Here is a 12,984-nt window from a genome sequence, read left to right as displayed (position 1 = left end):
AATCCCTTAAAGTAGTGGCTACACACTCCAAACATTTCTGAGGGAGCTCTGACCCGTGTACCTCAAAATTGATCTAGCAGTGGCTGGCTTCCGCGAGGTGCTGCTAATAAATTCTTGCGCGATACACAGGGAAAAACTGAACGAAAACACACACACTTCAGAAAAGGAAACGGACAACTCGAGCGCTCCTCTTGTAGGCTTCCTTTACTCAAATGTGTGTTTTCGCGCAGTTTTTCACAGTAAATAGACACCAACTTGCTCAGTTTGTCGTATTTCTATGTGCGATGCAACTTCGGGAGATCAAAATATGATTGAAGTAGAGCAAAAAAAAAGCGACTTTCGTGCAATAAACCTTCCCAACGAGCGAATTTGTGCACAGAAACTGCTACCGGACACTACGGGAGTGTAGCAAACCGCGACGGCATGGGTCCCGAAGCTGTCGTCTGGAGCCAGGGGCCGCCACTCGAACCTATCACCGCCGAATTGGGAGCTCTTTGTTTTTCTGACGACTCACTACACTGCTCACTTCCAGTCTAAAATGAATTCCGGCGCGCAACAAACCAGAAGTTCAGGAGCGCTTCAAGGTTCTCGGCAGAAGCGCGATGTTTTGCGGAACTTGTATCTGGGTGCGTCAAGATTGGTGGAAAGTTTCCGCATTGCAGAATGATTACCAATGGCAGAGACACCATGCACAGGCATAACCGTTCCAAGAGGATTCCGAATGTACGCCAAAATTTTATTTAACCATTGTGGAGCAGCTGCTGATGTTTCCTATTTCCCGACGCGCAGTCTATCTGGTCTCTGCTTCAAAGCAGACATAAGCGCTACAGCTGCTTACAATTTATCTCGGGCATATAGTTTTTGTGTCGCTGGAAGAACGTGCAACTCCTAGACATTGTGCTTTCGTACTTCCTGCGCTAAAACATTTAAGGGGATAATTTCAGTAGCGCTAATAGGAAGAAGTGCGTCGCATCTACACAGGGGTTCCCGCGAGGGGAGGTGGGAGTTTTTAAGGTTATGGGAGGTCTGTGGGCATAAGGTACGACCTGAGGCTTGCTGGCTCTCTGCTGCTCCTCTGTCTTATTCGCTCTTTCACTGTCCACTTTCACTGTACATCTTGACACGTGTCTGTAGCGTTGTGATAGCGCTGCCTGTAAAGATTGCATTAATTATAGGAATGCGCATGAGTGACCAGATAGTTTGTACTTATTTTTGTGTGATCCGTCCAATAAAGTTTAGTTGAGAGTTTGCGCTCGTTCCGTCCTTCCGGTGTGTGGTGTCTTTTTCGCGCAAAGCCCGTGTTTATTCACCAGTAGATGGCGCTAGAGGGGCTGCGCCAGACTGCCAGGTTTGACAACTACGCCTCCGGAAACCTTGCAAATGTAACCTTTGATAGTTCTTTGATGGTCAGTAGTAAAGGTGATAATAATAGAATCTATTGTAACCCGAATTTAATACCACTGCCGACAATTACCATACTTCACTATAGTTTACACCAACCTCCCCCGTGAAAATGGATATAGAATTTCTAGCAAGAAATCACAATTTCCAGCTTCATTTCTGACTAGATTATTAGATTCTAGCTGGAATTGACAACTTTCTAACTAGAAAAATTCTTTGTCTAGCTAGAAACGATTATTTTCAGCTTGCAGTTTTTTTCCTTCTAGCTGGACTGACAAATGCTAGCTAGAAGTAAATCTCAATCCAGCTAGAAATGAACTAGAAACTGAATTTCTAGCTAGAAATTCTGCTATTTCTAGCTAGAAATCTGCTATTTCTAGCTAGAAATTTGCCTTTTCTAGCTAGAATATTTCTAGCTAGAAAAAATTTCTGGTTCAATAATCCAGCTAGAAAAAAACATACATTTTCACCTGGGCTGCTTATCAATCTTCTTCTTCAACCGAGGTTTCGATTGCAAGAATGATTTTCTACTGGCCTCAGCGGTCCACGCGTCAGCAAATACGGCGCCCGTAATTATCGTGATACCGGTTTGCATCTTGGCCAGCCTCTGCGTTCATGAAGACGACGACATACGTGCGAACAAGGTTTTATCAGGAAGCATAAAAGGCTTGCGGACCAAAAGAATGTCGCTGGCAGCGATAAAAACTTGTATTGGTCGCAAACACGGGTATGCTTCGTCATGTCACTGTAGTTCATGTCGTCCCCGTTGGCTATGAAGTGTCACGTGGTGTCCCAAACGCCAAGACGCGCTTTTCCGGCGCTCGCACTTGTCAGTTCCATACGTGTCGACCAGGACGCGCCGAAAAGGCCGCCCTCGCAGCTAGTACAACCTAAGACCGCGTGGCCGTAGGGCCAAAAAACAGGTTCCATTCACCGCGAAGGCCCGCCGCCGTCGAGCGAAAACATGCGGAGGCATTTCTTGCCCTCAACATCAGCGGCCGCTCCCAGCCAGGGGCGGAGAATAAAACTGGTCACGTGGGCGGGCTCCGCAGGGGAGAAAGACGGGATTTCTCCGTCGTGTGAATCCTGCTTAAAGAGCACGCGACGGGGGAAGGGAGACGCCTCTTCAGAACGCTTACCTAAACAATGGTGAAATTAAATCTTATCTGAGCAATAGGGACAAAATGAGCGAGAAGAAATCACAAAACGCTCTGGTAAATACCGTGTTCTCACGCATGATGATGATGATGACGAGAAGGTTGTTCCCTGGCGAGAACTTTAATGCCTTCCAAAAGATATCCGCCTTCAGACTTCAGAAAATAAACCAAGGAAGCAAAAGTGACAGTTATTAAAGCTTAAGCTCATCACACTGTGCGGTTCCCCGCTGTTGCCGCGATTATGAAGCTTGCAGCAAATCTTTTTTAGGGGCGAAACCCCTTAGAGGCTCGGGTTGGAGGCTCGTCTGCTGTCGTCGTCGTCATCGTAATCGTCGTCTAATGTAGTCACGGTGCTAAAACACCAGGACACTAATTTACGCCTCGGGCTAGAACGCTTCGTAACGCGTACTGAAAAAATTACGCCCACTTCCCCTCGCGGGAACCTTGGTGTGATGTGATGCGACGCTGAGGGGGGTTCAAGCGCAAGCGGAGAGCAACCGTCGACCGAAAGGCCGCCGGAGAGCGGCACACCGGTTATTTGCGCAGCGCGCCCGAAAGAGAGGAGACCGCGGGGAGAGAGAGAGTACTGCACATGCGCAGCACCGCGCGCAGCACCGCCCACCGGCGGAGTGAGAGCGCGCTGGGCCGCACACGCTCTCACCTGGGCACGCGCAGGCGCCAGTGCGTCTGCCGCGGCTATGACGCAACACAATCCAACACAATCCACTTTAATCCAATCCAATCCAAATCCAAGCCAAGCCAAGCCAACCCAATCCAATCCAATGCCCCTCGCGAGAGAGTGTTCGCTATCGGAGAGGAGAGCGGGAGAGTGGCTGCGGACAACAACGGACGCACGCGGACAACAACGGACGCACGCAGGAAGGACAGGGCCGCTGACAAGAGATGCTCTGAGCGTCGCATCTAAAAACACCGGGGACTCGTTTACGCCTCGCGCAGAAACGCTTCGTGCATCAAAGACACGAGACTTCTGCAGTAAAGCTGTATACCTCCAGCCCCCAACGGTTTCATCTCCGTTGCCAAAAACGCCAAGACGCCAAGAATGCACTTATATACATTACCCGCCGCTGTGGCTCAGTGGCTAAGGCGTTGTGCTGCTGAGCACGAGGACGCGGGTTCGTTTCCCGGCCGCGGCGGCCGTTTTTCTGATGGAGGCGAAAAGCAAAAATGCCCGTGCGTACGGGATATCGGCGCACGTTAAAGATCCCCAGGTGGTCAAAATTAATCTGGAGCCCTCCACTACGGTGCGCCTCATCGCCTGCGTTTCGTCGACCCGTTAAACGCTAAATCAATGAATCAATACACTTATACACTGCGTGCTTCGCCCCTCCCCCAGGTGTTACGTTAGTAGAGATAGCCTGGGAATTTTTTTGTTTCCAAAAGAGAGTGGATGGTTGCTAGACGTGTTTGCGGAAGGCAGTGCAGTGGCCCATGGCCAACGTCCTCAGCAGGTACGTGACTAGACAGTAAACGTCCTTATCGTGATCTACCGGCTTTTTTCTGAATGGCTCGAACCGATGAAGAAGAAAAACGCAGCGAACGCGCGCTGCGCACGCTCCGACCAAGCGCCTCAAGAGTAAACGCTTCCACACTGTTGCCCTAGTCTTCGTGGGTCCTGAACGTGCCTTCTAGCAGCAGCCATGGCGTCCGACCCGTACGTTGAAATGATAACCATTCTGGCGGCCTTAATGGGGGTCGTCTTCCTGATCACGCTCCTGTGGCTCCTTGTGAAGAAGTTCGTCCTCGGCCGCTCCGCGCTGAAACCGGCGGAGAAAGGGGCTGCCCCACCCATTCCGGCGACCCAGCAGGACCCGGCGGCGGCAGCATCTCCTGCTCAGACTTTAGTGGCTGTCAGCCCAGACGGGCAGCCGGCTGCTGCTGGCGTCCCGTCAGGGCCCACCAGTCCAGAAGAGGTCGGCTCGCCCGGACGGCGAAGCTTCGGGGCCATTGCTCGGCGCGCATCCGTGGCCGTGAGTCGAGCCGTGAAGCAGGAGACGGCCGCCCTTCTGCAGGCCCTGTCTGCGGGAGCCTTCAGTGCACAGGTAGGTGAGGAAGCTGCTGGCACTACTTGTGAGAGCTGAACTACTATCTGCCTAAAAGGGGTTTCTCTTATCTATCTCTCAATCGGCTTTACTCCATTTTCAAAAACGCTGAACATTGGCTTTACTCCATTTTCAAAAACGCTGAACATTGGAAATCGAAGCTCGAAGTGCTCGCTCGTAAGGCTACCGATGCGTACGGGAGGCTGCAGCTCATGCGACTCCATGTTCACGTGACATTCTATACCACCACCCCGCCAGTATGCCACGTAAATGGATTAGTAAATCCTTCATGTTTGCAACAAGAGAACCAGATTACCTTACCCTGAGGGTCCGCTGTTCGCAGGGGCCACAGAGCGCGAGAAAACCTATAAAGCGGTGGTCCTGCTTCTCGACATGGCATGGTTCACACCGTGTTCTATGATATACTTTCTTTCACTTTCTCGCTCCGTGCACAGCTTTATTCAAAAGCGGCTAAGCATTCCCCAACACCAATATCGGGACTCAACTGCAATACGTACCATCACGCCCACTCTCTGACCAAGGTTACCTCTGCTCTTGCCCCTCCTGTAGGGCTGTCTGGTTCCACTCGATATTTGGATCGTATTCGGAGATCGTGCGGTATCAGCATCCTGTGCTTCAATCAAGAAAAGCAGTGGATTTTTGCTAGGCCTTTAAAGGGTGGAATGAGAATATACGGAAGGAAACCTGGTATACGCAGGAAAGCTCTGGGTCAAGAAAAGGATTCCGCTGTCCTAATAGAACCAGTTGGAAGTGTCTGCGATTTCTTTGTACCATGCAGAGAACACAGTCCGATAGCTTTCATGATGATGATGATGATGATCACGCTAGTGATTGCTTCATTACTGCGAATAATAAACTTATAAATATTAGTAGTAATAATACTAGCAGTGGTATTAGGGCTATTGACCCTTCATAACTTCCCGCAGGTTCCCACGGACGATGATTTTGACAATGAAGACCGCAAATCGAATAAATCAGCAGCGGACACCGCCCCACCCAAGGATGAAACCACTGCCGGCACCAAGCCACCGTCACCATCGTCTGACCAAAAGGGAGGCACGGAGCCTTCACCGAGCACAGGGGTTACAGGGGAGCCGGGGAGGCAGAAGGACGGCCACGAAGCCGCCGAGAACGAAGCGCCAAGGGCACAAGATGCTGCCGGGAAGACGAAGCAGGGTGTGTCGGTTGATGACAACCCTGGCGAGCTCAAGGCTGCGACATCGAACCCCGCATCTCCCTTATCCAGTCCAGACGGCCGTGAGAGGGGCGCAGAAGAGCAGGGTCCCAAGGAGCGCAACAAGTGTAAGGACAAGAAACGCAAAAAGAGCAGCCTTCTCCCTTCCCCTTACGGCAGCCCACCGTCCGAGAAGCATGACGGGAAGCCCGAAACGAGTGAGTATACACTTTGTCTTGTGTTCACTTGCACTTTCTTTTTGTTTTATGTAACTTTGCAACCGCTCTTGGTTTTCTGGAATTTCGGGCTCAGCTCTCTGCCCAAGAGTAAAGCCTGGAAGCGAAACCTTATAATACTTAAGTGCTGTATCCAGCAGAAGAATACATATCTACTCCTTTTTTTTTTGCTTAATAACAGAGTTCGAAAATCCTTATTTATTCAACGAGAAAGTAGTATTTCCTCTCGGGCATGTCTCAGGTTGTCTGTACCGTGTACGGCTTGTCAAAAGACTTTAGGTTGACACCTGATAAGCCATTCTCAGTACTTGCAGAACTCTGGGGCACTGCGTTCTATACTGCATGCAACCCCACTTGCCGCTTTACTTATGACGTCATTGCTCGTTGGCTTCAGAACAAAAGAACCGCGACCTTTTTTATCCCTAGTTGAAAGGCATTGAACAATGGCGTGGCTAAATATTGTGCCACAAACAGTGCGTATTACACTAGACGAAAATGTCATAGCATTCGGAACCAGGACTTCAGTACCTAAATTTGTGAAAAGTCGATTTTTACTCCTTTAAGGCAGCATGCATTCTATGAGAATTACGGCAGTTTTCTTCCTAGAAAGTTCTCGCACGAACAGATTGGTCGACTTGCCGTGACACAACGATCGGCTGCCTGGAAACCCAATGAAGCGGGCGCGATAGTATGAATAGTTACTACTGGAGGTGATCTCGGACATTAACTGGGATATTTCGCGCAATGTTCTGCTATCTTTCTGAGAAAGCAGTCTACTTCGCGAAACGTAGTCCGTACTAAGATCAGCGTCGTGGCAAGCTTGTTTGTTTAGGGAGTCTTTTGTTGAGCCAGGGTCAAGTTCCAGTGGCGGCCTGTTCGGACCCAGGGATTCTTAGCACCCTCTGCTGTCTGTATCTCTTTTCTTACCACCGACGTGGACAGGTGCTGTACAGCTGCTGGGGACTGACGGCCGAGAGTGGAGTTGGTTAGTCACGGAAGGTGTTAGTGATGGGAATCTGTCCAGCTAGGGAAGCTTATCCTGTACTACTAGAGGTGATCTCGGACATTAACTGGGATATTGTAGGTTACAGCGAAGTTAGAAGGATAGGAGAAAGGTTCGTCGAGCTCACTTGTGCGCATATTCTATGCTACACCGGACCCCAAGAGAAAAAAGAACACGGGGAGGGATTTCTTATCCACAGAGCAATAGCCAGAAACGTGGAGGAGTTTTTCAGCATTAGCGAGAGAGCCACGCCTCTTGTGATCAAGCTAAACAAACGGTACAGGTTAAAGATAGTACAGGCCTATGCGCCAGCAACCAGCTATGATGATGAAACCGTCGATAGCTCCTACGAGGACGTCGAATCAGCAATGAAAAAGGCAACAACGCAGTTCATGCTTGGGAATGGGAGACTTTAGCGCAAAGGTCGGTAAGTAGCAAATAGGAGAAAGGTCAGTGAGAAACGTCGGAACAGACAATCGCCGTAGTCGAGGAGATACACTGGTGGGATTCGCAGAGACAAATAACCTGAGGTTGATGAAGACATTCTTCTACAAACGAAAGAATGGGAAATCGACATGTAAAAGTCCCGATGGTACAGCCAAAAATGAAATTTGCATCCTTCTAAGTTACCACCCGGGTATTGTGCAAGGCGTAGAGGTTCTAAGTGAGAATCGGAGCAGCGATCACAGGATGGTTAGATGCAAGCTAAGGCGGAATCTCAGAAGAGAAAGTACGAAACTCGTGATAACTGAGATACCCCGAATGGAATCAGTCTGAGCCCGATGGCAGAAGTTTAGAATAACTCTTTATTTTCAAAACGAATTCGCGCATCTAGACGAGCACAACGAGCCTCCAGTGCGGACACGCTATATGACAAACTAACATCGGCACGCAGTGAATCAGCGGCAGCTGTTGGAGAGGCAACATCTAGGGAACAAACTGGAAAACTAAGAAAACGAACTAATTGCCGAACGTAAGAACATAAAATTGTCAAGTATGGTGGATCGGATTGAATTACCCGAGCTGTCAAAACTGGTGACCAGAAATAAAACAAAAGACATTCTTCTTATGACATGGCCGTGATCGAGGAAACGCTGCAAATAGGGGGAAGTTTGAAAGCAACTACGAGAAAGCTAGCCATCGGAAAAGACAGGATGTACGCACTCAGATGACCACGGAAACATTACACACAACTTGGACGAGATATCTAAAATATCAGAACAATTGTACACCAGGCTGTATGCCAGTGACGTTAGACCAGGGGCAACTACTGAGAGTACAAGCTCAAAATGCGATGTCCCACTAGTAACTAAACAGCAAGTTGGAAAGGCTCTCAAAAGCATGAAAATAGGAAAAGCTGCAGGTGACGCTGGCATAACCATAAATCTTTTGAAGGACGGAGGATATATTGTACTGGAAACTCTTGCTGTACTATTTTCGGAATGCTTGAAGACGTTTGATTCCGTACTCACCGCAGCCGTTTTAGAAAACACCAGGAAATAGAAAAAGCCTAGATGCATAAGACTTCCGGAAGACATATATAAGGTATGCACGGGTAGGGTAACCTTCCACAAGCAAAGTGATAAATTTCCGAGCCGAGACAGGGAGATACAATATTTCCAAAACTATTCACAGCATGCCTGGAGCGCGTATTCAGAAAGCTTGACTGGGAAAACATAAGACTAAGTATAAACGGGGAATACTTGAGCCATTTAAGGTTTGCGAATGACATAGTCTTCCTGAGTGAGACTGCGGAACACATGCAAATGCTTGAGGAACTTCTCTCAGAAAGCACGGCCGTGGGGCTAAGAACAAATATGAATAAATCTAAAGTAATAAGGAATAATCATGCCCAAAACGTCTTCTTCAGCTTATGAAACGATACGCTAGAAGAAGTAGAAGAATATAACTACCTCGGAAAGATGGTCAATGCTGACCCCAACCACGAAAGAGGAATCCGGCGTAGAATAGGTATGTGTTGGGGGAGCACTCGGCAAGCACTTCCAAATAATGTAAAGTAAGCTACCTCTCTCACTCAAAAGAAAAAATCTACAACCTGTGCACACTGCCCGTGAACACATACGGAGCTGAAGCTTGGCGCCTCACTAAACACCTAGAAAGCAAACTTAGGTCGGCTCAACGGGCCATGGAACGAATTATGTTAGTAATAACACTCAGGGACAAGAAACGAGCTACCTGGATCAGAGAACAAACCAGGGTGGACGATATCATACTTCAAATAAAGAGAAAGAAGTGGACTTGGGCTGGCCATACATTGAGACGAGAGGACAACCGGTGGACATTTAGGGTCACAGAGTGGATACCAAGAGATGGGTCTGGAAGAAGGGGAAGGCCGATAACACGATGGAGGAATGAAATGCGGAACTTCGTGGGTAAACACTCGACTCGATTAACGCAGGACAGGAGCGGTTGGAGGTCAATGGGAGAGGCTTTCGTCCTGCAGTGGCCCTGAGCAGACTGCTGCTGCTGCTGCTCCTGATGATGATGATGATGATAATGATGTGAAGCCGTCAATGCGAGGTCATGAGCCACCATTTTTTTCGTGTATGTATGGAATCTTCCAGGCATGTTCCTTCCCCAAATCTCCGCAGATGGCAGTTGAAAAAAAAAAAAAAAAGCTCAGAGGCGTCGTAAAATCTCGGTTCTCGCTTCTCCGTATTGTTATCTGCCTGTCCTGAAAACGCAGCTTCGCATCATCGGGAAATTCTAAAAGCTTTCTGCGAAGATGTCCGTACTTTACAAATACCCCTACGTTCAGCATCAAGCGGCCGGCCGTTTTGAAGTTGGCCGATTGTGAGGTTTGTTGATAGGCCAATCGACCAACCTCACAGTGTAAACTAAGCCCCATAGCAATGTGTATGCTCCAAAGAATGCATCTTTGTCTTATTTTGCGAGCGATCTCTTCAAGCAACTCTAACTCGTCCTACTTCCCACCACAGGTGCGATGCGGACGAAGCGAAAGCATAAGCGAATCTCCGACTTTTCGCCCAAGTCGCCGACCGAGACCGCTGACAAAAAAGCGTCGTCCGCAGATACAGAACAGTTGTCGGCTGCCGCGCTTCCTTCTACGCATGCGCAACAACAACTCTCCGCTCTGTCTAAGGGGTCACGCACGTCCAAGAAGAGCTCTTCCGCAAAGCCCGTGAGTGAGACTTCTTTGGCGGTCAACGGTCCGTATTGGTGTAGAGGGCGCAGCCGGTGCCGGTGTAGAGGTTGATATGTGCGCTGGCGAGCGACCTACAGAGTCCCACTCGCTCTTGGCAGTAACTGTAGCTTCTGCAGTGCTTCATGGCTTTAAATAAATAAATAAATAAATAAATAAATAAATAAATAAATAAATAAATAAATAAATAAATAAATAAATAAATAAATAAATAAATAAATAAATAAATAAATAAATAACAAATAAATAAATAAAAAATAAATAAATACATGAATAAATAACGCGGTTTTTAGTATACTTGTAGGGCCCCTTTGAACGTAATTAAAAACACCCAAATTATGGGCATGCACCATGGAGGTTGTACACAACTACAACCTCCTTGGCATGCACCCAACGGGGTGGAGAACGCAAACCCAGCTGACGATCCTAAATTTGTCCTCTCCTATTGCATTAGGCCTTACGAGTATAACTGAAGTACGCTTTAGATAAGCTGTTTCCAGGAATTCCATGTACGATGGAGGAATATGCTTTAATTTCCTTTTTCTTTCACTCTAACCCCACACAACTACTACAACGCAATGGCCTAGAGCTCGGCTCATTCACATTACGCAGTTACGGGGCGGGGTGTACTAACAAGTCACCCCGACGGTCTAGCCCGACTGCCAGTTTTCGTTGCATAGATACCCACTGCCCAGTAATAACTCAACACAACACAATGTTGAGGTAGGAATGCATGGAATAGAGCATATCAGAAGGTAACCAGCCCAGAGTAAATCGCAGCTCATGACTTTACTTTTTAGGTGTCCACCACATCTCCGTAATCCGCAAAGCTTTGAGGCGCAAGAGCAGCAGGGGGATGAGATGGACTGAGAAGGGGGAAGGGATATTGCAGTGGCGTATCCTTCGAAGAACGCTACCTATTCTTCAAAACCTGTAACGTACACGCACGCTCACACAGTTTACTTCTCAATCCCGACGTTCCGTGCGACAGTGATAAAAAGTTAGCCTGCGCGTGAAATTCCGAACTAACTACAAGAACACACACCCTCCCATGCTAACTACTTTCATTTCTCACCGAGCTATTATTCCACCTCGTCGTGCAGTGTGGCGCCTGGTCCGAGGATATGTCGCCTCCTGCGAGCTGGGCTCCCGATGCGGGCGGCGCGAAGCCCAGCGCTTCCCAGCGGGACACTTCGCCGCAGGAATGCTCCCCGCCGGCCCTCGAGAAACCAGAACCGCCGACGCCTCTTATTCCAAACCTGGACATCTTCTCCAGGGAACATTCAGGGGGCGACTAAACGTCTATGGGGAAGGTCGAGCCGCCTGGTGAAGGTGCCCGCTTTAGGGTGCCTTGAACAACGAGACGGTTTTTTTCTTTTCGAATGTGCACGTGATTGTGGCAGACATGAAAACCCGGTTAATCAGAGAAGCTGGGTTGCGACAATGCTGAGCAGCAGATTGTAAAAAATGCTCGATTTGAATAAACGCCAATAAATGCTGACAAGAAATGCCGTGTAAAACACCGTGTCAAGTCTTGCCGAGCATTGGAACCTCTGCGCAGGCGCATTGGGTCGAAAGAGGCGTCTACAGTACGTCGCCTAATACTTCGCGGTAGCGTATTTGGCAAACCTTTCCGCCTGAACGCACCATTCCCGGTAAGGACCTCAGCGAACCCTAACAAACCCTTTGCCCCAAGTCGGAATCTCCTATTGGCTACACTTATGGGCGCTTTCAAAATACGCGGGCAGCTTTACTCGGGCAAGATTAGGATTAAACTTAAATTGAGAACTACTCAACGGGCAATGGAGCGGAAGATGATAGGTGTAGCATTAAGGGACAAGAAGAGAGCGGAGTGGGTCAGGGAACAAACGCGTGTTAAGGACATATTAGTAGAAATTAAGAAGAAGAAATGGACGTGGGCGGGACATGTCATGCGAAGGCAAGATAACCGTTGGTCATTAAGGGTAACAGAGTGATTCCCTAGAAAAGGCATGTGGCAGGGGGCGGCAGAAAGTTAGATGGGTAGATGAGATGAAGTTTGCGGGGATAAATTGGTCGCAGTTAGCACAGGACCGAGGTAATTGGAGATTAATGGGAGAGGCCTTTGCCCTGCAATGGGCGTAGATAGGCTGGTGATGATGATGATGGTGATTAAGATCAGCGCTGCATGAGGTTTTCTATTTGTTTTGTTCGGCTCTGCCAGATTGTAAGAAATAAGGCACTCGCTTCTCATTATCCGCTTTCCAGTCAAGCTCCGCCTGATCATGAGGAACACGTCCTCATGAACAGATGGCAGGCTTACGTAGAGAAGAACGATCTGTACCCCCACTAAATGATCGGCTTCAGGAGCATACTGAGCACCCAAGACGCCATGTTGCAGATCAAGGCAGAGGTCATAGACAACGCGACGAAAGACAACCAGGCGATAGCGGGACTGGACCTGCAGAGTGCTTTCGACAAAGTGAAGCACTCGGCCATCCTGTCCAAAGTCGGCTCCCTGCGGATGGGGGAGCGCACGTACAACTACGTGCGCGACTTCCTCTCTGGACGCACGGCCAAGATTCAAGCGGGAGACCACTCTCTGGACGAGCGGAAGATAGGAAGCGTGGGCACACCCCAGGGCTCGGTGATATCGCCGCTGCTATTCAACTTTGTTATGATCGGAGTCGCGAGGCGCTTGGAAGCCATACCCGAGGTCCGTCACACCATATACGCGGACGACATCACGCTGTGGGTGCCGGGCGGATG

General features: G+C 48.9%; 1 protein-coding gene across 1 annotated transcript; it reads left to right on the top strand.

The window, feature by feature from the left end:
• Positions 1-4,107: 4,107 nt before the first annotated feature.
• Positions 4,108-11,687, top strand: LOC144167013 (uncharacterized). The gene is made up of 4 exons (XM_077696417.1): positions 4,108-4,618; positions 5,566-6,031; positions 10,013-10,215; positions 11,340-11,687. The coding sequence occupies exons 1-4, from the start codon at positions 4,217-4,219 to the stop codon at positions 11,532-11,534; spliced, it is 1,266 nt and encodes a 421-aa protein (XP_077552543.1). The 5' UTR covers positions 4,108-4,216; the 3' UTR covers positions 11,535-11,687.
• The last annotated feature ends 1,297 nt before the right edge of the window (positions 11,688-12,984 follow it).

This window comes from Haemaphysalis longicornis, unplaced genomic scaffold (assembly GCF_048455015.1).
Source record: "Haemaphysalis longicornis isolate Haplotype H1 unplaced genomic scaffold, Haemaphysalis longicornis Haplotype H1 scaffold_2, whole genome shotgun sequence".
NCBI classification, from domain to species: Eukaryota; Metazoa; Arthropoda; class Arachnida; order Ixodida; family Ixodidae; genus Haemaphysalis; species Haemaphysalis longicornis.
Note: the sequence above shows the minus strand (reverse complement) of the source record. Positions and strands in the feature narration are given on the sequence as shown.